Genomic DNA, 25,615 nt, shown 5'->3' with positions numbered 1-25,615 from the left:
TAGAATAGTTAAATAAACACATTTAAGAAGTTCCCGTGTGATATGATTTGATGAGTAAGAAGATTAGGAATTTATTTTTCTTCATTTACACACTAATTGTTAGTCTTATTTTTTTGTCATTCAAGTTTTAACAATAACAAAACCAAATTTACCCAAAAAGTAAGAACCAAGGACTTAGTCTTTACCATAAACATAAGATTATGTCCAAGTTTTGAACCCTTCAAATTAAAAGACCTTATCCATCTTTAGATAGCCGTAGCTTAAAATGTAATAGAGTATACAAGACAAATTAAAAACAGAATCCCCATTTTCAACCTAAATTTAAATGTCTTTCTAATGCTTATAATTGCATTTTGACTCGAAATATAAAGTAATGGTAAGTTGGAAAATTGAAAGAACACACTGGTTAGACAAAAGGAAAACAATCAATTATTTTATAAATAAATAGGGAAACAAATGGTTTATTAAATCCAAGGTGCATCTTAATGAAAAGTGAATCATCTGTGTTGAGTGCTTATTGAGTCTCCTCCAACTCTACAGGAATCATAACTTGACCAGCATATTTGTACAAAGTTCCATGCACCAAATCTGGTTACCAATCCTCACTGCAACTCCCCGACAGGTGCCTCATTGAGCCATAGAAAATGGATGAAATCATACAATTTTGCGCTTACACTCACCTGCAAAGCTTTCAAGTTAACATTCATGGAGTTGCAGCCATCTAAAATTACAAAAGAAAATATTCACAACAGACAGAAACATCACCTTGTACGGTGTTGGGTTCAGCCGCCTCATGTGATCGGGACGCATTCTCTCAAGCTGCTTGATACAGCGATCTCTAATGTCCTTGAGAGGAGGTAAATCTTCTCTTGGTTTATCTGCAAGAAACAAAAATTCATTGTAGACTGCATGGATGAAGTAAGCTGAGCCTGTTGGTATAGTCTGTGGACAAACAATGTTCAACTTGGGTGTGATACAATGCTGAGTCCTGAAATTTCATCTTAACTACAAACCAAATCATTGCATGTTTAGAAATAATCATGTCTTATATGTGCTAGCCTTTGTGAAGATGCAAATCCCCAAAAAAACTTATTCAATAATGATCTCACATGCTTAAATTCCACTTGATTTGAGTTATTTTTTTAACTTTTGACTGGTTGAAAAGTCATGGAAATGTTTGTTAGATACAATTTTTGGCTTTAAATTAAAAATGTTTGTAATAAAATTGAGTCCAGATTTAAAAAACTTCAACTTCTAAATTCTAACTTATACTACCTCTTCTTTTTTTAAAAAAAAAAAAAATGCTTTAGGTCAATTTTACCAAAACATAATTGTAAGTTAAAGTCATTTTAACTTATTTTTGTCATAAATTATTTATGAAAAACAATTTTTGAATTATGAATCAAAGTCAAAAAATTGTTTCATACGTTAGGCTACATGGACCCTAAATATGTTTAGGTCATAGAAACCCCTACCTGAGCTCCCAGGCCAATAACACTTTAGAAGCTCCTCAACCTGCTGTGGAACCACATACGCTCTTTTGGATTCATTAAAAGGATGGCGACATAGTATCCGTTCTCCCACCTGAAAGTTCAGAAAAGGAAGAAATTATGTTTTTTCCTTCATCCAATCACCGTAAAAGAGTCAACTCTATCCAGACAAACAGCTCAATCACGTGTTAAAAAGGGGACAAAAAGTGCATGGCATCAAAAGTTTGTGACCGTTGATGTTGATGAGCAACTCTTATGACCAACCTAGTAAAACTTATGTAAAAATCAATAACTGAGATCTCACCAGACTCTGAAGTCCATTATATTCTAATATTTGCACTCACAATTTAATTTTTTATACGAAATAATAGCAACAACGATTTGGAATACCAACCCCTCAGCTTGCTCAGGGAAAAAATCTTTGATAAAATGATCATGCCAGCACTCTCAGAATACATATTCATAAATAACACAATATATACAACAATGGTGGTGGTACTTAGCGTAAATCAAAGATTTGAGCACATGGAGCACTTTGATGATAAATCCATTAATCAATGCACTACCTTTGGAGATGGTTCATTTCCCCCTGTCATTATGTCCACCAGTGGGTAGCCTTCTCTTCCATACAATCTATAACTCCGTTTTTTGCATGGTATAGAAACCTAGTAAAACAATGAAGGGGAACAAAAATCAGTGATTCAATAAAAATTAACAGAAGTTTCTTTGACTTGGATCAAACCTTTGAAACATCTTCGGAAAGTTTGATGCGAGGCTGATTGTTTATTTCAACAAGCTTGAAGACACAACCCAAAGCAGCTTGAGCATAGCAAGTTACAAGATAGGTTCCGATTCCATATGCATCAACTTCATGACCCTGTGCAGCCAAAATATGCTATACCAATTAAAATTGAGGTCCAACAAAATGCATGTCTGCCTTTTTTTATTCTTTGTTGTCAAAACAGTTTCATCATAAACAAACATGATTTAACATACTATGACAGATAAGCAACATAAATTATTAGTAAGAGCAATTTACAACTATATGTTGCTCCCAGGGTGTTTGGGAGTATGATAGCGGTTGTTTTTCAAAGTTTTTTTCGCTTGAAAATGCATCAAATTAATTTTTTTATTTTTAAAAATCATTTATAATATCAGCACATCAAAATGATCTAAAAATACCAAAAAAATATTAATTTGAAGCACAGAAAAAAAATTAAACATTTTCATTTTTTTTTTAAAACACTTTTGAAATACAAAAACAAACAGGCTCTCAATAATAGAAATTTTATTCATGCTGCTGTAACACATTTGAAAACCAGATCAGCAACAATTTTGGTATTTATATTTTGACCAAAACATTTTTCAACTAAATAACTCTCCAACATAACAAAATACACAAATTCCTAATTTCTGTGTTAAGAATTTCCCATGTGGAGGAAAGGCATGGAAGCAGATGCCAAAGGAGTGTTGAAAGGCACATGAAGATAACAATAGAGCAGATTATGTAGGGCATTGGATGACGGATTATGAAACCACACATTATGTGGCTGTTTTAAGTTTTTCTATCTTTAGTAGTTAAGAAAAGTTTTATGAATAAAGATCCTCATTCATGGTGTAAAAACTGAAACACAATATTTTGAGCCCTTTCTGTATTTGAAAACTGTATCCCATTACTTACTGAATTATCTCAGTTAAATGTATAAATTGCCCCAGGCTTGAAGTAAAATTAGTGGAATTCAGCCATGGCATCTTAACATAGCATGCAGCTAAGTAAGACAGCTTAGATGCCAGATGTTTGTCAGAAATTTTCCTGGTTGCTCAGCAGCATATGATCATGCCAGGAGCAAACCCACAATGCCAGAGAATTTTCATGTGAAACCATTCTAAAACATGCTCTATAGAATAAATAATCCCTTCACTGAGCTCCAAAACAGGAAACATAAGTAATTTGCTCAGAGCACCAGAGCAGTTTTATTGCAGAATGATTACCTGTTTGTTTAAAGCATCTAAAGTTTCCTCATTGAGGTCATTACTAGCAGTAATGCTCATCTTTCCAAAACCAGGAACTCCAAATTCTTTCTCAATGGCTCTAAAGAACTTCCGGGCCTCACAAGACAAATATGCTAGATCACCAGAATCTAATCTAATGCCTACTGCTTTATATCTGCAAAGTAAACCATCTAAAATCACCAGTGTAAATTGAGTACTATTAAAAGGTCACCATGGAGAAACAATAAAACATTTTCAGAAAGCTATGCAAATAAAAGACTAGACAATTGAACCACAAGCTAATATGACAATGATTAATGATGAATGATATCTGGAGTTTTCTCATCAATGCCTTTGGTTTAAGATAGAAATTGCTGTTGGAGGTGAATCATTGGAAATGGCTGTGAGAAACTGATGCATCGAGCTCTGGAAAATGTTGCATGAAGATTGTAAAATGTAGCACATTGTTAAACTGTATATTGCAAATATCTGGTTGAATCCTGAATCACAGGAATATTCAGTTGAAGCCCCGGTTGAAGGAAAAACAGGGCCAAAGGAGGAGATACCAAGACATTGGTATAAATCAATAGGATGGCAGAAGCCATCTGTTAGATGTGAAGACATGTGATTTCAATGTTGGATAGGTTTGTGAAACTGAAAGCATTAACCAAAGTGGAGGCAGTGTCACAGTTTCAGAATATGAGATATTGGTGCTGCCATTCATGCCTTCTAGGGGCCTATTTGGAAGTGTGGTAGAAGTTGTTTTTCAAAGTGCTTTTCACTTGGAAATACATCAAAATCATGTTTTTTTTATTTTTTTAAAAATTTATTTTTGACATCAGCACATCAAAACAATCCAAAAACACCAAAAAAAATAATTTGAAGCTAAAACAAAATTCAAAAGTTTTCAAAAGCATGGTTGGACCGCAATGCCAAATAGAGCCTAATAATTTGAATTGCCTAATATTGGCATTGAGCTTTTGAGAGAGATACTATTACCCAAACATGATGACATGAATGGAATGAGAAATTTAAGGGAAAAAAACAAAGAAAAAACTGTATGTTTCAGTACCCATGATAGTAGAAGAAAAAAGAAATTTTGCTTAGTAAGAATTCCAATACACTCGTAAACCTTATGACTTACCCAAGATCATTAAGTGCGAGAGCAACTGCACAAAAGTTAGGGATTCCACTCCTCATAACCTGGTAAAGAAACCAAACAGAATAAAAAAAACAATCTTAACTGCTATAAAGTGATAATTAATTAAAGTAACCACACCACTTAAATTTTAAGACAAAAGTTCAGAATGCAGCAAAAAGAAGGTGCAACATATAATAAACCTTTGCTGGTCATGGAAACATTATAAGAGTTCTTGCACCATTTCATAATGGAAAAGTTTAGAGTCTATTCTGTAGAATGCCACATGCTTGATGATGCAAAATATAAACATCAGCATTTTGAGAAGAGTTATACATATTAGAAAGCAGAGGTGAATTGGAATAAATTTCAGAGGTTATAGACCATGATAAGATTTCCCTTCATCTTGACATTCAGATTCTTGGTCACTTTACAGGTTACTAGATATATGATTTGTAAAATAAAAACTTAGCTTATTAACAAGACAAAGTGCAGGATGCAGCATAAAGTAAAGACAGCATATAATTAAACTTTGCAGATATTTTGCCTAAAGATTCATTCTGGTTAGGCTACATTGTTTTCTATTTTGGAAAATTAAGGGAACATGTTAACTAAATACAAATTTTCCAAAATAGAAAACAATGGCCTTTTTTTTAACAAGGACCTTGTTTGGCTTAAGTTGAAAATATGAAAAGGAAAGGACATAAATATTAGGTGAACCAAACACGACCTTTATTTTAATAGTGGAGAATTTGGAAAAGGATTTGGAAAACAACCATTTCGGTGTTTTCCAATTTTCTAGAAAAATGGAGAATTAGAAAAGATGTTTTCAAAAAACAATTTTCATTCCCAATTAATAACATGTTCTCTTTAGTTTTCTGTTTCTTAGAAAAAAATTCTGGAAAACTTTTTTCACAAGTAAATGCAACCTTAATGTCTCAATTCATTCAAAAGAATATGGTTTTTTTTATAAATTTCAAGATATTGAGTGGCCTAGATGACAGGTGTTTTGAGAAGATGAACTTCATAAACAATGCCCGCAAATTTGAATAGAGTTTAAGAGGTTACTGAAATTTGATCAAACAATTGTTGACTTTGGCTTGTTCTTTACAATATTTCATGCTAAACATGTACACAGGTTTTCTGTGAGGGATTATCCTGATCACCCAGGATTGTACGTCAATCTTAACTTCAATATTGAGAATCTAAAGAAAAGCACAACATCAACCAGCAAGATGTCAAATCTTGATAAATAAACTGGAAAAAAAAACATTTATCCAGGAAACAGTTATTGACAGATAGGCTTAGTCCAGGGAAATGAAACATAGCAACCTAGAAGAAAAAACTACACTCACGTCATATGTGTCAACAAGAGCTAAAAAGCTTATAGGGAACGCCAAGGCATATGAGGTGAAAGCTGCCAGCTCACTTTGATTGGTCTCACCAAAAATACCACGTAATGAACTTGACCACTGCATAGCATGAACCATATTAATCAAACTACAAAAAATTAAAGAAAAAAGTGAAAGGGAGCATAATAAGCAAATGAAGAATGAATTATAGGATCAAGCCATTGTTCATACCAATTAGCTGTCAAGGAAGTAAGAAAATATATTTATCAATGTTAGATTTTCTCAGTGTGATAGTATCTGCTACGAACCATTAAGTTCCTACAAAACTCAATCTTGGCACTTCTTTAGAAGTAATCAGCATTGTTTTCCAAAAACACTATTCCCAAAAACAAAATGCACTTTCTGGAATCTGAATTTAGAGTGAAAAATCACGTGTGCTCCTTCTAGAAACCTCAACAAGGTTATAACAAGTGGAGAGAGAGAGAGAGTGCACTTTTATGATAATATCAAGATTGTTTAACATAAATAAGCTCATTTTTTCTTTTTCTATTTTTTTAAGTATGCTAACTGAGCATTCTTGATTACACAACTCACATCTATAGAAGTTTCATCAACAAATTAAAAACTTCCATATTTAATTTCCTTGTATTTCTACCCCACACTGACAACAGATGGATCCATAAGCCACACAACTAGGTATCTCAAAATAAATGAAAGAATACTTATTTTGTGTTATCTAGGCAAACATTTTCAGGACGAACATAGGATGAACTTTTGACGAATTATCAAAATGAATGCAGAGGGCCATTGAAGAAGACCTGAATTTTACTTAACCATGTCTGAGCTAAACTGACAAGGTCCTCGCAACTACTTGATCCATCAGCACTTCGAAGCGACTTGTCTATGATCTCATCAGGGCTCTGCAAACAACTGGATAATTTAGACGAAAGATTGACTAAACCTAAAGCAAGGAAATAATATTATTTAACGCACATTGCATACATGCATAAACATTGGCACAAGCATGTGAAACACCTCAGAAAAAGAAACAGGCCTATAATTTGAGAGAGAAAGAGTGGTGCCAAAAGGAGAAAATTTATCTTAAGAATTAACATTCATGACTGCACAAAATGACCACTATATCATTTTAAGCACATGCATTTAAAAAAAAAATTGTTAATTGAAATGCAACTATGAAGCATATATGATGAAACACATAATCTCAATTGCACTCAAATTCCCTTTGTAAAGATAAAAATGGATGTCTTATAATGCTCTTTGAGATTAATTACCAACCATATATGAGCTGACAAATGCATGGGAATGTGTTCCACGCAGAGGTATCCCAAATAATCGTCCAGCTGCAACATTGCTGCCAAAACAAAAGGCAGAAGTAGGCAAATATCAATTAAGATGTCAAAAAACAGCCATGGTATCATGGAAAGAAATGTGATTTTTGCATGCAACTTTATTTATCCATGTTGCATAAAAGAAACCCAAATTATCATTTGGTTGCTAATTACAAAGGCCTACTGGCTTCTTAGAAATTTGTTGCTGACAAATCAGTTATGGGCCAATGCATGGAGTAAAAATGAATGCATTAAAATACCTCCGGCCATATCTCACTCGCTCAAAATTCAGAAACATAATTTTCCAGCACCAGAATGCTATTCCTACCCTATTTTAGGAACAAGGATGGTTTAGGCCTCAATTTAACCAGTTTGAGAGGAAGCAGAAATTCTCTTTGCTATCAAATTCATGTACCAAGTAAACCAAGGTATTTTTCTCAGCTTTGAAGAAGCTCCTTGTCTCCATTTTGTTCCTTTCCCTGAAGGCACAATGAGATACAATGATTTCGTAAACCATGCACCGAGTAAATCAAGATATTTTTCTCATCTTTGAAGAAGCTCCCTATCTCGTTTTTTCCTCCATTTCCTAAAGGCACAGTTAGAACCATTGAGCTATGTCCACCCAAACCAACCTTGAATCACCTTAGCCAAAGCACATGTTAACTGATTTTGAAGAAATTCATATGCTGAAATTGAATTGTACACTAAAAACTTTCTTGTAGTTGATAATCATAGCTGTGTTATCTACTGGCTACTACTCCCTACTTTAAGAGTCTATTGTCAGGAAGGATGGATTGGGAGAAGGACAGGGAAGAGAGGAGAAAGGATGGAAGGATGGTTTACCATCCCTCTAGTAGTTTGGCTAATAGAGGAGAAGGATAAGAGTCAATCCATTCAAATTGAAAGCATTGAAAATTATAATTGAATAGAAGGATAGGAGCCAATCCACACCTAAATTGTAAGGGTTGGAAATTATAAGTGAGGAAAGATTCTTTGGATTCTTATCCTTATTGCCAAATGATATATGCACTCCATCCCTTCTCTCCAATCACTCCCCCTCCTAACAAACAGAGTGAAAGATTATATTTGGATTCAAGAAATATTAAAGTGGCTCTTAACATGCAAAGATAATGCTTAAAATGAATCATTGTTGTATGATTAGAAGGCATAGAAGTTTACCACTTTGAGGATCCATCCATAAGAGAGATGAATCACTGCATGATACAAAAATCCAGCAACTTAAATGTTTAGAATTACCTTGTTGCATCAAATCCTCCAAGGTAGCAATATTTTGATGCTGATATCCCACCATCAGGTCCCTACACATAAAATAATAAGCTTTCTCATAAAGATAACTCAAGCCAGCTTTAAAACATAAAAAGGAATCAAAATACAGTCAGCAACCTGAGCCCGTCGAAGCCCAAACTCAAGAAGCATTTTTGATTTTCCAGCAACAAATCGATGCCTAGCTGCATTTGTGGTCACTAAAGATGCATAATTGACAAGATTCACTAATGGGGTTTCCAGCAATTGCGCCACCTACAACATCATTAAATGATTAAGATCAACTTGAGAGAAAATGGTGCAAGGTAAACCATGAACAAGAAAATAGATGAAAAAACAGTTTGATGGTACTCACAGCAATTGGTCCTTCTATTCTTAGCAGAGGTACCTTGGGGAAGACAACTGAACCCTCTGCAATGGAATATACTTCAACTTCTGAGCAGTCCAATCCTCTAAGATAATCGAAGAAACCATCCTGCCAGATCCTATATTTAGTTCTTCTCTTCAGAATTAAAAGAGAGTTCCCATGAAACACGAATTCTAGAAAGAGAGAAGTGCTCTCATCACATGCCTGAACTTTTCCAATTTTTACTCTACAGCATAAATTTATAAATTATTTTGGCCTGAGTTGAAGATTGTTACTGGTCAGCCTCGTTTACCTCGCATGAACCAGGAAGACTTTCACGGATGAAAGAGATTTCATCCTCAGTAAACCTGAAATTCGCAATTAACCTGATGCATTCTTCTAAACCAGCAAAGACTGTATATTCGCCACCAAATGGATTCTTCCGAAAATATAGATCGAACCTGAGAACCGCACAACACAAACATTAACGAGCTCCTTGATCAGTACATTCAACCATAAGTATTAGCTTTGCAGTATGGAAACGACTGCATACCCACAAGGGGATCTGCATAACAAGAAGCTCAAAGATAAAATAAAGCATCCGGCAAGCTATAAGACTGACATGAACACTTTGAAAGTGCTTTTAGGAAGACTTACTAGTATTTGACCAAGGCCTTCCTTACTGCCTTAATTGTTTCATTTCGAGGTTAAATTCAGGTCGATGAATTATGAGATAATTACATTCTTATACTTTAATAATCTAAAGTCACATTCTAGGATATCCTTGAGTTTTAAAAAAGAATGGCCGCCCTTAGCATGATATCTTCTTCTAACTAATTACAAGGTGTCAAATTCTAATTATTTATTTATTTGTTTATCCATTAAAAATGGAAACTTGACAAAGACTTCCAAATTCAAATGAAAAACCCCAAAGACATTAAATTATCTTAGCAATTTTTCTTTTTGTTAAAAAGAGCGAAAGAATTTCAAGTTTAAAGCAAAACTCCTATTGAAAACTCGAAAGCAATCAAGCAAATTAATTCTTCAGTCAAATTTAATACTACTGCTTTGATAAATAAATAAACCAATTATACAATATAATTAACTAAGAGATGGAATATTAATTTAGTAGGATTAAGGAAAAAAAACAGCTAAAACTCCAATTCCCTCAACCACCAAATAATAAATAAATAACTAAAAGAGAATCTATGGAAAGGAAAGGAAAAGAAGAACAAAAGCAAAGCACTTACACAGCTCGCTCTTGATGTTTATTGGCTTTCCAATAAGCATAAGCCATTGTAAACTGATAAAGATCCGTCAGAAGGGGTGTTACCATCGGGTTCGTCGGTCCCTCCACAACCCGGCCCGAACAATTCCCATTCGCTATCACCTGCTGATCCATCTCTGTCATTCTTTCTTTCTTTCTTTCTTTCTAGGGCTCTGCTGCTTATATATTCAGCGATGCATATATACAAATATTGAGTGTGTAGAGGGAGAAAGAGAAAGAGCGTACGTGAGAGAGAAGAAAAGAAGAGGCGTATGTGAAGTGAGAACTGACAGTGGAGAGAAATAGAGAGAGACCGTTAAAAACCAAGGGTGGTGGTGGTGATGGCGGCGCCGCCTTGTGGAACTGGAATTTTGTTTTAACGGGAAAATGAAAAAGAAAAGGAAAGCAGTTGTGCAAAAGATAAGTGTTTAACACGATGTACTTGTCTTTTTTTTGTTCGATAATTCTTGGAAACCGAAACCACCTGGCCTTTTTCCTTCTTTTTTTCCCAATCTACAGATATAACTATAATAATATCAATAATAATTAATTTTAATTTAAAATATGTTTTACTTAAAAAATATATTAAAATAATATTTTTTATTTATAAAAAATTATTTTTATATTAACATATCAAAATAATCTAAAAGTATAAAAAATTTAAAAAAAATTGATTTCAACCACATTCAAATTCTAAAAATATGTTCTCATCATACGTATTTGGTAGTGTGTAAAAATATTTTTTTAATTAAAATAATATTTTTAATTAAAAAATTTTAATAAAAAAATTAACAAAAAAATATTTAAAAAATATTTAATTTAAAATTTTTTAAATAAAATTTTTTAAAAAAATAGACTAGAATTATAAATGAAAAAACAAATATTATCTTGATTAAATCAACTCTAGGCTAATTTGATTGCTTTCATCAAATCATGTTACTATTATGATAGTGGATTGTGCCTAATGCGATGAACATAGCTAGTCAGATGATCTTTGATCACTTTTTAAATAAAAATAAAGGAATTAAAAGTTTAACTCTAAGAGATGTAATTTAACTAATCAAATTCTAGATTGTTTTATAGAAGTAATCAGTTCGAGTCTCACAAACCTCAGGGCCATTGAAGGCTTACATTGTTGTTAACTTCATGACCCATAGGATTAGTCAATGTGCATGCAAAATGACCCGGATACCCTTATTAATCATAGAAAAAAATTAAAAGTTTTGAAACTCCACATGATTTATCTTGTTCCATCAATATTTAGTTAAATCATATGATATATTATATAATACACTAAAAGTAGGGTACATTTTCATTTTTTTTTAATTTCAGCCTAGATTTTGTTCTTTTTTATTTGAATATAATTTTATCTAATTTCAACAGATAACATTTTAAATTGTTGTAGAAAAACATAATTAAAAATGAAAGAATCACAATCTAAAATATGAGAAAGTACATGGTCACTCTCAGAAGTTCATGTTATTCAATTTTTAATTTTTTAATTTGAGAAAGAGAAGAGAAAAACTCATTAAAAAACAACAAGATTATCGGTTGGTCATGATTCGACCACCGAAAAGGAGAATCTTTATGTTAATGGGTTCCTCTTTTCAAGAGGATCTCATTGGACGTGGTTGTTCCCTCTAAACATGGCAAGAAAAACAAATCGAGTTCAGTTTTGAATTTTGGGATTCAATTGATTTTCATTTTTTGGAGTAATTTTGGGATGTTTTAGGATTGTTGAATGGTTTATATATGTTGTTATGATGTTTTTGGATGAAATTGTGATGAAATAGATTTTTAAGGAAACCCATCAATAGTGTGTCGGATTTTGTGAAATAAGTGACTTGTCGCATCATTCACTCCTAAGAAAAAAATAACAAAAAAATAGACGCGAGCCTAGGCTAGGAAGTATATGCATAAGGGTGTTTTTTGAAAGGCTCGGAGCGCAGGGTCACCCAGGCCCATGTGCCTCGCTCTTTTTTTTCTTTTGATTTTGTTTTTAATTTTATCATTCAATATTTGATTGATTTTGAATTGGTCTTCAAATTTTATTTTGGTTTGCTTTCTATAAAGTTGTCGCGGTTTCAAATAAATACCATGATATTTGGTTGGTATTCAATTATGTAAACGTTTATTTTTGTTATAATATCATCAAGTAAAAACTAGTTTAATAAAAAACAAAGTTGTTAAACCCAATGGAGTCCATGATCCAGGTAATGAATTTGGCAAGTTAATTTATGAAGTCATGGTTGATCAACTATATTGTTATCGTCTCAATATTAAAAAAAAAAAAAAAAAAAACTATGTTTTTTACTAGTTGTCTGGGTTGCATTTGAAACAACCAAGTTAACTAGGTCATTCTAGGCAACTCCTATATGAATTAATTTTAAATCTGGACTAAATAAGGAGTTAGGTTATGAGGTTTCAAAATTGACCGATCAGGTCGGGTTAAATAACAATATCATATAGTTCTTTGCAACCTAAATATTTTTTCACGTTCATAAAAAATATAATTTGACTTGCAAGATAATGTATACCAATAAACTAGTTTTCCACTACAAGGTTGTTAAAATCACGATTTAACTTGTAAAATCATACGATTTTATGAGTTAATATATGTTTAACGTGCAGAATCACCTAATGTGTTTCCAGAGGTTGCCTTTTGTCATGATCCAGAATTTAAAAATCATCTAAAGATATTTGATCGATGATTCAATATTTCCACGAATCCACCATCCACTTGATTGTCCATACAACATGCAATTTGCGGATTTTAATCTAGGTAGTAATATATTTTAGGAACTGTCATGCATTGATTTTAATTGTTTAGTTGCTCAATGAGAATATTATAATGAGTTTTGTTATCTTTGGGGAGTAATAACTTAGATTCATAAAATAGAACTGGAGCAAAAATTCAAAAAAGATCAAAGGATAGCTTAGAACAACATATTTGGTAGACACTTGTATATGAATTGTGATCTCTAATTTAGTTTTGCGAGTTCTTTATGCATGCTTCTGGATTATATGAACTATTATGTATAACACATGTATTATGGTACTTTTTTTTAACAAAAATTTAATTAGAATTATATTATGTTTGGATTGATTACAGGGCTGATTTAAACTATATATGAATTTTTATTTGAACCGCGTATTTTAAGGTACTTGAACCATGTATGAATTTTTATTTGAACCATGTATTTCAAGGTGCTTGAACTATGCATGAAAAAAAATTTCATTAACAATCCGTTTTTACGATCCGAGTTTATTTTGTATTTTTCGTATCGTGTCAAAAATATGTTTTTGACAACCTTATTCTACTGCATAAGATAGTTTTCTATATTTTTTTCATTCCACAAATTACTATTTTGTAGTTTCTTGAAGAAGAAAAATTATGATATTAATTAATTTTTTAAATGTGTGTAATATCAATTTTTTTTTTTTTACTATAACAAAGTTGAGGCTTATAAAAAATATATCGATAACAAAGTAAACCCAAACTAGATATAAGGAAATTGTATGTCTATATGTCAATGTTTAAGGACTCGTTTAAGGATAATGTTATCAATTTTAAAATGTTTAGGAATAAAGTTTTTCAGTGATTAGATAATGAGTTTAATTAAGTGTTATTACTATTTGATTCATCCTCAAAAGCTAAGGAATGTAATGACTTGATATAAAAAGCATAGTACTTACTAAACAATCTATTTTATGGTGAATTTGAAAACTCTAAAATGTTTAAGTTAATATATATTCTAGAGATAAAGTGCAATAAATAAGTGAAATAGCATTAAATCCCAAGAACAATGTTGTTTGTTCATGTTTTGGTATGTAATAAATATTCTATAAGAGAATATGTTTATGTGTATATCTTGAGAATAGAAAAATCGTGAATTATTTACTTAAGTGGTTTAGGAGATATTTATACCTCATTAACCTTGTTTGTTTGCTTGCTTGAATGATGGGGCTGAAAAGTCATACCACCGTAGTAACATTAACGACAGATAAATATCACTTGCACAAACATTAATAGGAGACAAATATTCATGACACAAACATTAATATTTTGAAAATGTGATAGGTCACACCTAGTTGTGTAGGTGAAGTATAGACCTGTCAAGTAAGTTTATTGGCACTTTAGATCAAGCTAAAAAGCCTAGGTTCAATAAAAAAAAAAAAAAAAGGGTTAGGTATTGGACCTTAGCCACAAGCTCGAACCTAAACAATGCCCAAAATTAGGCCTAGCCCACGATGCTTGGGGCGTAAAGCGTCAAGCCTCGTGCCTAAGGCACAAGACACCGGTCACCAGTTACCAGACATTTGCTTGCACCCAACACCAAATTGAGAATATGATAATTTAATCTAGATTTTTCTTTATTATGATTTTTTGTTTGTTTTTTTTTTATCAATATTAATAGAAAATCTTCATGATTTACAAATGATGTATTTTGATGCTATAAATTTATTTATAGTAGTTCTAACATTTTATACCCTATTTTTCTAATGTCACCCATTACATTCTCAAATTGTCCCTAATATAATGATAATTTTATTATACACATATATATTTTTTAAAACAGAGTCTAACAAAAATGTGTTGTGATGAGTAGTCACAAACTACAGTATATTAAGTAAAAATAACACAACACTAATAGGTAGTGTTGTAATCTTACAAAAAAAAAAAATGAAAGTATTAAAAACACTTACTATATGGTATCCATGATAATTTTTCCATTTATTTCTTAATACCAAATGTTTCTCAATCAGATGCCATTTGATAACATGAAATTAAATGATATAAATAAAAATACAAATTTTATTCCCACTTAATAGTGTTTAGTTTAAATGGATGTCATGGAAATAAAAATGATATATTTTATTAACAATACTTAAAAATAGAAGAAATAATATTTGTCTACACACTATAAACACACACTCAGGAGCAATATGAATTCATTATACCTATAAGTTCTCTCTCTCTCTCTCTCTCTCTCTCTCTCTCTCTCTCTCTCTCTCTCTCTCTCTCTCTCTCTCTCTCTCTCTCTGTGTGTGTGTGTGTGTGTGTTTTTACATTCCTTTTCTTTGTTTAAAAGAAATATTTGTTTTCCTTTAATATTCTAATTGAAGGCTGATTTATTTAATATTATTAAGAAATGAAAAAAATTAAAAGATAAACGATCAAACTGAAAAACATGAATAAGATGGGTGACATTTTCAAACTTTTTGGAGAAATATTCAGTTTAGATAATTTCTGAATTATAAAGATTGGGACCCTCAAATTTTTAACATTAAAAAAATCAATTTTGATCTAAAACTTTATTATTATTTTTTAAAAAAAATTTCTAGTCCTTGGTTTAAGAGATAAAAGAGAAGTCGATGTATTTTGGCAATAAAGAGAAAATCATTATTAAGTCTAATTACAGTTACTAAGATTGTCAAACTTGGTGTCATGAAGTTATATTTGGTTAATGGAGTTACATTTAGGTGTTTTTCATCATCAAAATACACGAAAAACATATTTGAGATAAGAAATATTTTTGGTTTCGGGTTGATTTTGGGTTGTTGAACATTTGTTTTTTAAAAATTTGATGAGTTTATTAAAGTGTCTAAGGTGTTTTTCTAGGTATTTTGGATCAAGAAAAGTTGAAAATAAGGTTATTTGACAAAAAAAAACACCTACCATAATTTTTCAGCCACCAAATTTAGGAAGGAATATGCGACACGTAGCCTGTTTTGTTTTTAAAAATATGGTAAATGACAGGTAGTCCACCCCTTAAAAAAAATAAGTCAACCTATGTGTGTAGAGTAAGGCGTTTTTAGCTTATACACACTAGACCACCCAAACCAAGCTTATATGTTTGGGCTTTATTTTTTGTCCATTAAATTTTTTATCCTTTTACTTTTTTCCCTTCCAATCTCAACCTTTAATTTTAGTTTTTTATTGAATTTTTTTGTTCTTCTAAAAAAATATTCAAAATTTTAACAATGTTTTATGATGTTTTTTTTATGGAACATTATTTAATTTGTTGTATAGTTGTTTGTGTTTTTCTTCTTAATTTCTAAATTTGATGTATCTTTAACCCCTTAAAATTAAAAATAAATAACTCATTTCATCATTTGTTTGTATTTTTGAAGTTTTTTTTATTATACCTAAAAAAACCTCCTCTTTTTTGTCAAACTTTTTTAAAAATTAGGGTTATTTTTTATTTCAACCCCTCGCATCACCCTTATTTTTTAAAAGAAAAAAAATTTAATGCTTGATATAAAACAAATCTCATATGCTTGATTGGCATATAACTAAATAAGAAATAATTTTAGAAATAAAAAATTGTTAAATCTAATGGGGTCAATGTCTCGTTTCGCATATGTGGTTGATTAACCCAAATTATATCATGTGTTTTTATCTCTTTTTTTTTAATTAAATATTTTCATTTTCATTTTTCCCTTCAACTATATATTTTTTTTTTTTTGCACTTTCTATTAAAAAAACACACGTAGCATAAGCCTATTTATTCATTTTTTTTGTTGAAATTAAAATTATTCGATCCACGACGAAGCTCGGGTCAAATAACTAGTTAAGAAAACAAAGCCATGAGGTGAAAATACTATACACAAGTGCATTGTTCACCATCTCAGAATTCACTATGGATTCAAGTAGTGAATTTGTTTTTCCATTTTGATTCTCAAACTTTATTTCTCCTTGATTGAGTCCTTTTGCTACAAAATTTATAGCAGTTGCTTCTTATTTGTTCACCAAGGGCAAAATTGAAAGAATGAGGATAATAATAAAAAAAGACATCGAAAATAGGTAGTGGTTTCAAAATTGACTTGAAAAGTTCAATTTAGTCGTCCAATTCCTCGAATGATCTCTCTTCAGTCATTTGAGTTTTTTACAATCCAATTTTGATACAAAACTTTATTTTTCTTAATTTCAATCCTTAGTTTGGCGGGGGGGAAAGAGACTCGTTGAATTTCAGTGGTAAAGAGAGAAAGTATCAATTGATATCAATTCTAGCCATCAAATATCAATTGATATTTGATTAGGAGATTTTTTACTAGGGTGTTCTTTGACATTAGCATTGCTTGGGATGATAGATCTAAGCTCACAAAGTTTTTTTTAATTAGATTGATTTTAGGGTTTTGAACAATGTTTTAGGTTGTTTGATTCTATAAATAAGATTATCAAGGTGTCTAAGGTGTTTTCTACATGTTTTGAATTAAAAACAATGTGTTGAAAATTAAGGTTTTAGGCAAAAAAAAAAAAACTCATTACCTTGATTTTCTAGGGACCCTTCAGTCGCGTAGATTCTAAGGTTGCAAATGATGAGTCATCTATTGTCATAATCAACTCATCATTTATCTTTTTTATTTTTAAAAAATAAATAATGGATGTTGTGTCATCCATCCTATACATTAAAGAGAATATTAAGATTCTTGATGCATGGCCATACTTCTTTTTGATGCGATAGGCGTGCGTCCTACCTACTTTGTTTTCTTTTTCTTTTTCACCCACATTTTATATTATAGCCTCTTATATATATATATATATATATATATATATATATATATATATATATATATATATATATATATTGCATTCTATGTCCTTAATTGTTTTTTTTTAAAAAAAAAAAAAACATCATTTATTATCCAATGATCTATTTTTTTAAACTAAACTTAAATTTTTTTAAAAAAAAATGCCTCTTTATGTTATTTAGCTTAGAAAAATTAGAATTGTTTTTTCTATCTCGATCTCACGAGCCTATCGTGATTGTTATTTTTTTTAAGAAAAAAAAATCTTGATTGTCATATAATTAAATGAAAAATAATCTTAGAGATAAAAAATAAATACTAAATCTGGGGAAGTGTATAGCCCGGGTCGTAAGCTTAACTAGTTGACTTAGGTTCACTCAGGTCTTATTTTTAATTAAATATTTTTTATTAATTTTATCTTTTAACATTGAGTTAATTAGGCTTTGAGCTTTCTAATTTATTTCAATTTGTTTTTTGTAGATTTATCATGGTCTCATGACCTAACACACAATTTCGTTAATTAACTCAAGCTAACCTAAATCTATCTAATATGTTTTCATTTTACTATTAAAAAAATATATCAATAAGCGTGTCGATGTGTCAATTTTTTTAAAAAAAATAATATGCAACAAGTCTTGAATTCATGGTTAAAATATTTTTTTTTTTTAAGAAACACATTAGAAATGCCCATATATTTTTTAACATAAAAAATAATAATAATAATAATCCTACCCACAATGCCTAGTGGTCTAGTTACTTCTATTTATTGTATAATAATTACTTTCACCACCACCATTATTCTTGTCACCACTATCACAACTATGATTTTATATTATTATTATTACTACTATTACTATCATTTCTAACATTATTATTACTATAATCACTTCTCCCATCATCAACATAAGTTATGATGGCATTATCATTATCATTATTATCATTACTATTATTAGAGGGTTATTCTTAGATTTATAACTAGAGTTATTAGTTTTAAAAGTTAATTATCATTATTATTATTAAAGGGTTAGTATTAGGATTTATAGCTAAAGTCGCCGGTTTTAAAAGTTAATGGAAGTTAAGTTTTGTTAATTTTTTGTCCTTTTAAAAAAAATGATTTATTTAAATTTTAGCATTCAACGTTTGATTTACTGCAAATTAATCTTGGTGTTTTTTTTTTGTCTTTTTATTTTTATTGGGTTATTCCACTCGTATGGTTATGGTCAAGGGATTAGTAGGTGAACCTGGTTTGAGTCGGTTTTTTTTTTCTTTTTTTAATTAAATTTTTGTTCTTTAACATTAAGTTGTTCGATAATTGAGCTTCATGATTTTATTCAGTTTGCTTTCAAATATGCTATTACCCTGGCATCACGACTAGATAAGAGATGTTACATCTTAACTCGAGTGTGCTTAGATCAATTTTTTTGACCTTTTTTTAATTATATTTGTTTCTTAATTTTCTTCATTCATCATTTTATTGGCTAGACATCAAGTTTCAACTTTTTTTTAATTTTACTTTATATTGACCCAATCAATAGTATCATGTATTCATTTGATTTATTAGGAATTGTTCTTTAGATTTTTTTTCTGTTTTTATTTTAATGAGATTATTCATCATTTGATTTATTTCCGCTTTAATTTTATTATATATATATATATATATATATATATTTATTTATTTATTTTCATCGTTTTATTTTGCTGAATTATCTTTGGCTCACTTTCTATTTTCTGAGGCTGCGGTTTTCTTTCATTCCGTGAACCACTAAAAATTTGCCAGACCCCAACCCCCTCCATACTGCGTTGGCTTGGCAGAGCTGCTCGTTCGTCTTTCTTTTAGCACGCAAGATTTTAAAGACGTAAAAAATCAATACATCAAGAGGACTAGAAACAGTCGATGTTCGAGGCAGAAAAGGTAATCAAGCTGTTCCATGGAAGGAGATTAAGAAAAAACATTAGTTAATATATATATTTCACAAATCCTTATCATCGTTTTCATTAATATACCAGCTAAAGCAAAATGCTAACAAGTTCTCTGTTTAGTTGCAGCTAGAAGCACGTCTAGGATGCCTATCTTCTGGTGGAGGCCCTTCACGATAACATAAACAAACATAAAATATTGCTCAAGGAAATCTAGCTACGCCAAATCCCAACAGTTAGCCAGTAAAATCAGCCTGACATGCTTCAAATATCTAGTTTTCCTATCTCTATTTCATGATTACCCGCTCCTCTTCCTGTTCGAGTGCTGGTATATATATATAGCAAGCCAGGTCAAATTAAGACATGAATACAAGAGCTAAATGAAAATGAATTTATCAAACCTATTCAGATCTTGAGAAAGTATAAGATTGTGCTCCATATTCTCCAAGCACACGCCTTCATTCTGGTCTCTTCCTATCACGCAAGCTTCTAGAGAGATACTGTCCTTCAAGTCAAATGCTTGTATCCCAAAGGGAAGTGATGTTGTCACTGCTGCTGCCAACTCAAGTTCTTGCAGAAAACACAGAAATGTCAGACCGCTTTTAACTGTATGGAGAGGGGGGGCACAGGCACAGCATACCCACCTGATGGGCACAGACTTGCATTCAGTTGCTGACCTGGTAAAATGTCTTTCCTCCAAGTTTCCTTCAAATTGTGTGCATGTAAGATAGCTTGATTAGGAGTGCTTCATCTGCATATGCATTTGCTACCATATGGATCATATTCAAAGTTACCTCAGAAGAGAAACGAAGTGGAAAGGGGGTGAAATGAGCCTGGATAGTTGATTGGAAACCAGATGAGGTTTCAGAATGTTTTGGAATTGATGCCTGGTTTGAAGAAGTGCAGTGGTCTGGAAGAGCGAGCATGGTCTGTAGCCGAGCTTCTCCATCCAAAGGAACAGGGGTTGTCATATTCATATGCTTAGATCCAATTTCTTCATCGAATCCCATTCTCACCTGAGAGAGTTGTGATGGCTGCAGTACACCAGGTAAAAACAGTGGATGCAAACTTGTTCCATTTATCATTGATAGCATCTGGAACATGAAACATCATTGAGGCAAATCAGAAATAAACTCAGTTTCACCTTCACCTTTTCATTTTCTTTCTATATAGGCATCACCCTACTAGACTTAGGATTTAATGGAGAAGACCATGGAAAAATAGTTCCTGCCGGGGGATCAAATCCAAGGACTAATGGATGAATAAATCGAATTACGTCAGGAAAGCAATTCACATAGAGCAGAGACGGGCCTCCGCCCTCATATGAGATTAGGAAGTAATGCTTCCATGCACATGTTGCAGCGTTCAGTTGACTGCAAATGATGCTTTTGGAGGAACATTAAATTACGCAACACAGAATATTAGCTCATGAAACTATGAAGTAACATTCACATGGAATGTTTTGATTTTTCCAAACAACAGTCAATAGAAAGAAGCTTGAACTCCTTCAAGATTAGTCGATCAACCAGACAATAATCTACTCCGATTTTCTAAATTACTTGCATTTTGGGACCAACAGAAGTCTTATATTGGAAACTAATTTGATCATAGACTCAACTCTCCAAGGAGCAAAAAAGTGTATGTTAGACTCATGCATGCGTCTCGTTGCCATGGGGAGGAGTTAATAGATAACAAAATAGGCAAACGAGCCTGCATCAAACCTTTATATTTAACAATGCCTTGAAATCTTCTAACAGATGTGATAGAACTAAATATGATTTTGCACAGACAAACCTGTACTTGGAGCTGGAGGAGCTTGAGATACTCAATAGCTTCATCCAGCATTGAAGCCTTATCTGTCTGCTCATACAAAGAAATCAAATGATTCAATCCATATTGTAGATAAACTCTTTGATTTCAATTAAATAACTTAACCAAAGAACGGAGTAATCAAACCAAGAAAGTTTAATATACCTTGCTGGAATTTGGAATCAAATTTTGCAGTGCCTTCAATTTCTCGTTGATCCTGCTCCTCCTCCTCTGCCCAAAAACATCCCACAAAATATAAAATCAGTTAGCATGAAAAAGTAAATCACAAGAAAAGGAGATTATTGATATATTAAAGAGCATCAACATTAAGAAAGGAAGGGGGGGGGGACAACCTTTTCAGACAAATTATGAACTTCTGCAGCTCTTGTTCTCTTTGAGCTTCGTGGAGGAGCTGGCTTCGCTGATATCTCATCTATTAAAGCTTCCAAACCCTCCTGCGTTAAAAAACAATTAACCCTTAAATTTAATTCTGTAGATTTCACCTTCTTTGAAACTTACATTACCAAATATAAATAAATAAACTTTCTTTTTCCTACATTTTCTAGCCAACCAAACACAAAGAAAAACCCCAGAACAAGAACCTACCTCGCTTTCACAATCACACTCATGATCAGTCTCGTTCTCACTCATGATCAGTCTCGTTCTCACATTCCCAGACCAAAGAGCATCACCACCTCCACCACTCGAATCCAAACCTAAGATCACTCCCGATCGAAGAGGATCATCAAAGGGGGCTGGCACTGATGAAAATGGCTGCAGCGTCTGTGGGCCTATAAATGAGGAAGAAGACGTTGATGAAGGTGAACGGGGAAGAATTTGATGGAGGAAAAGTGAGATATCGTCTGATGAACGGTGGTAATGACGAGAAGAAGAGGAAGCTGAGCAGGTGTTATTAATGTCGTTGGTTTCGTTATTGTAGACATCTCCCATAACTCTCTGCTTTTAGCTATTTGTTGCTGGCAGGGGTGATAATGTCGTTGTCTTCGGTTTTTGAACCATAAAATGTAATGACAGAGCAGAGGAGAGCTAAAGCTAGAAGCATTGCTGGAGCTTTTTGAGAGTTCGACTATTAGGGGCGGGGTTTATAAATCAAAAAACTTGTTGAGGTTTGCTTGGTAATGCTCCTTGTTTTTGTCATATTGTTTATGGCAATTGTTTTTTCTTATCAAATACTTGTTATTGGTGTGAATGTGATTTCTTTATAGCTTTTAGGATTTGAACTACAATGCTGACACATAGTACTATCGTAACGGGTTAAATCAAATTATTTTTAATATATAAAAAATATTTCAGTATTATTAATATTTATCTAATAAAAATAAATAAATTATGTGGAGGTTGATCTGATATAATTTAATCGACTTGATAAGTCTAAAGACAACTCGGATTGCCACTAAAAATATAGTTGAATTCTCAAAAATTCAAGATAATATATTTTTAAAAAATAATTGAAACGACAACATATAGAATCGATTTGAACCAATTTAGGTTAACCTGTCAGATCCTCGACTTGGATCATGAGACCATGATAATCTCATATAAAATAAATCAAAAAAATTATGAAACTTAATTCTCAATCAACTAATATTAATAATGAAATTGAAAAAAAATTAATTAAAAAATAACAAAAAACTTGACCTAAATTAACTTTTCAAATCTATAAGTCGAGTAATGAAATCGAGATAACTTCGTAGAAAGTAACTTAAAATACAATTTGAGTCAACCTGGATTAACCTATTAAACTTGCAATCAATATTATGAGACTGCGATAACTTCATAGAAAATAAATTAAAATAAATTATGAAACTTAGTTTTCAATAAACTCATTAATAAAGGATAAATTTTTTAAAAAAAATCAATCAATCTAAACATTGGTTATAGGGAAAAAAAAAACTTACAAGTCTCAATATTTGTAAACTTGATAACCAAGTTCCAAAACTCAAAATAAGAGTTTAAATAGTCTTTATTATCAACCATTTGCTAATCAAGAAATAAAAAGGGGGAAATAATTAAGAAAGCTAAATTTTAAAAAAACATGAACAATCGAAGACGGTTATGGAGGTCTAAAAAGCAGGTTTTATTATAAAGTTTGCAAAATCTATTTCTGATGAAAATTTTCAAAATTATTATTATTATTAAATTGCAACTTGGGAAAGTCAAGCTACAAGTTAATTATCAATTTGTGCAGTGTATAGTAGGATGACGTGATTTATTAATTCCAAAACGAAGATAACTCACAATCTTAGACCTATAAAATAGTTTATTCTAGACAAATAAAGCTAAATTGAAAAGATACAAAACAATAACAAATCAAGAAACAACTAAAATACTTGTAGAAATAAGAAAAATCATAAATTATAAGGTTATAATTCATGAACAAAAGCAATATGAACATGATTGGCAAATCAAATCTCTAAAAATGGGCGTTCAAAGTGAATCTTGACCTTAAAAAACAATCTTGCTACTTTACGACGACCACTAGGCCATTGACTTTTAAATTAGCTTTATTTATGGGTTTAGGAGCCTTTTTTTACATTGTAGTTGTAGTTTTTTTTAAAATATTTTTTATTTAAAAATATATAAAAATAATATTTTTTTTATTTTTTTTTAAAATTATTTTTGATATCCGCGCATCAAAAATGATTTGAAAACATCAAAAAAAATATTGAATTAAAATAAAAAAAATTATTTTTTTTCAAAAATACTTTTGAAATACAAAAACAAACAGGGCTATATCTTGTTTAAAAATTTGGTAAGAATTTTTTTTAAAAAATATCTTTTTATTTTAAAATAGTATTTTTTATTTTTAAAAAATTATTTTTAATATCAGCAAATTAAAATGATATAAAAAATCAAAAAAATTAATTTAAAATTAAAAATAATAATTAAAAAAAACACAATTAAATCACAACATTAACAAAATCTGGATGAGAATTTAGGATTTAAGTTATGGTATATTTATCATTCAATTCATGTCCATCAATCCAATCCATGGAAAGTAATGATTTTACTAATTATTGGATGAATTGCAGTGGGCATGCTTATAAATTTTTAGATGAAAGAGTGCCAAACATAGCCTATCTATCTCACGCGCAGTTTTGGAGAGTGAAGAAAGTTTTGGGAGTGAGATTTATTAATAATGGTTGAGTGTAGTCAAGGGATTTAATGATTGGTCTGTCAAAGTAGAGATTTTAACCGGTATGGGTAAAGTAACAAATAGTCACTGTCAAGTCAGGTGAAATCTACAATTCCTCGCACGTGAGATGCATTTGAGCAATTGATTTTAACCCAAGAGATTCATCATTTGACTGTCTTCGGTTTCAAAGTGTTTGTATTTGTGGGACCCGTACTTTTTTAAAACCGAAGCTATGTCCCTTGTTTGGCTTCAGCTAGATGCCCCCCACCCTCCATTGTTTCAAGCACATCTATGTTTATCCTTAAGGGTGTTTAAAAATATAATAATTATTATTTTTTAATATTTTTTATTTAAAAATATATTAAAATACATTTTTACCCCCAAAAATTTCCTAAAAATTTCCAAAAAAATATTATAAAAAAAAATCATTTAAAAAAAACATATTGAAAAAAAATATTTCAAAACTAAAATATAGTTTTGGGTTGCAATCGGAAATAATTTAATTTGTAGATAGTCAAAAATTCATGTGGGGTATGTAATTTGAGGTTTAATCGAAGAGAGGGATGAAATTGGTTGAAATTGAAAAACCACCAACGATCAAAATGAAAAGATGACAAAGTTTGAAAGTTCAATTTGATTAATTGAAGATAAAATTTGGAGTTTGTGGTGAGATTGCACAAATTAAAAGGTCAAGCAGCAACCAGGCTAATCAAGAGAGATATTAGGGGAATGTGAGAATTTTTCATATTTCCTTTAAAAACCTTGAAAAAAAATCTCATCAAAACATATTGATTCAAGGATGAAAAAGGGTTGGAAAAAGATCTAAGCTAAGAAAATAAAGAAATTTCAAGGGCTTTTCTTGGGAGAGGTGGCAATTTGGAAGGAAAACTAGGAGGGAAGGAGAAAACTAGTTTTTCTTACCTTTTCTTCCAAATTTCTTGTGTTTAAAAGATGAGAAGCTTTGATTCAAGCTTGTTTTAA

The 25,615-nt window shown here is 31.2% G+C and overlaps 2 protein-coding genes and 1 long non-coding RNA gene across 5 annotated transcripts; 1 reads left to right on the top strand and 2 right to left on the bottom strand.

Annotated features, from left to right (window-relative positions):
• Positions 1-406: 406 nt before the first annotated feature.
• Positions 407-10,682, bottom strand: LOC118045825 (nicotinate phosphoribosyltransferase 2). Its single transcript, XM_035054541.2, has 15 exons — positions 10,202-10,682; positions 9,265-9,412; positions 8,961-9,080; positions 8,726-8,860; positions 8,579-8,640; positions 7,269-7,344; positions 6,791-6,892; positions 5,976-6,092; positions 4,627-4,685; positions 3,483-3,657; positions 2,233-2,367; positions 2,057-2,155; positions 1,476-1,584; positions 766-878; positions 407-680 (listed from the first exon to the last, which is right to left on the bottom strand). The coding sequence occupies exons 1-15, from the start codon at positions 10,360-10,362 to the stop codon at positions 603-605; spliced, it is 1,689 nt and encodes a 562-aa protein (XP_034910432.1). The 5' UTR covers positions 10,363-10,682; the 3' UTR covers positions 407-602.
• An 8,825-nt stretch (positions 10,683-19,507) lies between these two features.
• LOC140955610 (uncharacterized) lies at positions 19,508-21,179 on the top strand. The gene is made up of 3 exons (XR_012169900.1): positions 19,508-19,663; positions 19,798-20,716; positions 20,842-21,179. It is a non-coding gene; the product is annotated as an uncharacterized lncRNA (long non-coding RNA).
• LOC118045824 (transcription factor SPATULA) lies at positions 19,589-22,635 on the bottom strand. Of its 3 annotated transcripts, none has more exons than XM_073409293.1 (8): positions 22,084-22,633; positions 21,831-21,932; positions 21,643-21,708; positions 21,463-21,528; positions 20,463-20,762; positions 20,313-20,373; positions 20,070-20,238; positions 19,589-19,837 (listed from the first exon to the last, which is right to left on the bottom strand). In XM_073409293.1, exons 1-8 carry the CDS (start codon positions 22,426-22,428, stop codon positions 19,819-19,821), a joined length of 1,128 nt encoding a protein of 375 aa, XP_073265394.1. In that variant the 5' UTR covers positions 22,429-22,633; the 3' UTR covers positions 19,589-19,818. The 3 variants fall into 3 exon arrangements, with proteins under 3 accessions (XP_073265394.1, XP_034910431.1, XP_034910430.1); XM_035054540.2 differs by lacking the exon at positions 19,589-19,837 and adding an exon at positions 19,861-19,993 and having other exon boundaries at positions 20,463-20,702; positions 22,084-22,635; XM_035054539.2 differs by lacking the exon at positions 19,589-19,837 and adding an exon at positions 19,861-19,993.
• Positions 22,636-25,615: the final 2,980 nt, after the last annotated feature.

The sequence above is a fragment of the Populus alba genome, chromosome 5, assembly GCF_005239225.2.
Source record: "Populus alba chromosome 5, ASM523922v2, whole genome shotgun sequence".
Lineage (NCBI taxonomy): Eukaryota > Viridiplantae > Streptophyta > Magnoliopsida > Malpighiales > Salicaceae > Populus > Populus alba.
The sequence above is the reverse complement of the archived record's forward strand: the minus strand, read 5'-3'. Positions and strand labels throughout refer to the sequence as shown.

Coding starts and splice junctions, on each gene's coding strand:
- LOC118045824 (XM_035054539.2), bottom strand. CDS start 22,428: ATGGGAGATGTCTACAATAACGAAACCAACGACATTAATAACACCTGC. Junction 20,374..20,462: donor CACTTCGTTTCTCTTCTGAG/GTAACTTTGAAT, acceptor CACAATTTGAAG/GAAACTTGGAGGAAAGACAT. Junction 20,239..20,312: donor TGCAAGTCTGTGCCCATCAG/GTGGGTATGCTG, acceptor GTTTTCTGCAAG/AACTTGAGTTGGCAGCAGCA.
- LOC118045825 (XM_035054541.2), bottom strand. CDS start 10,362: ATGACAGAGATGGATCAGCAGGTGATAGCGAATGGGAATTGTTCGGGC. Junction 9,081..9,264: donor GTCTTCCTGGTTCATGCGAG/GTAAACGAGGCT, acceptor AGGATCTGGCAG/GATGGTTTCTTCGATTATCT. Junction 7,345..8,578: donor GGAGGATTTGATGCAACAAG/GTAATTCTAAAC, acceptor TTGTTTTGGCAG/CAATGTTGCAGCTGGACGAT.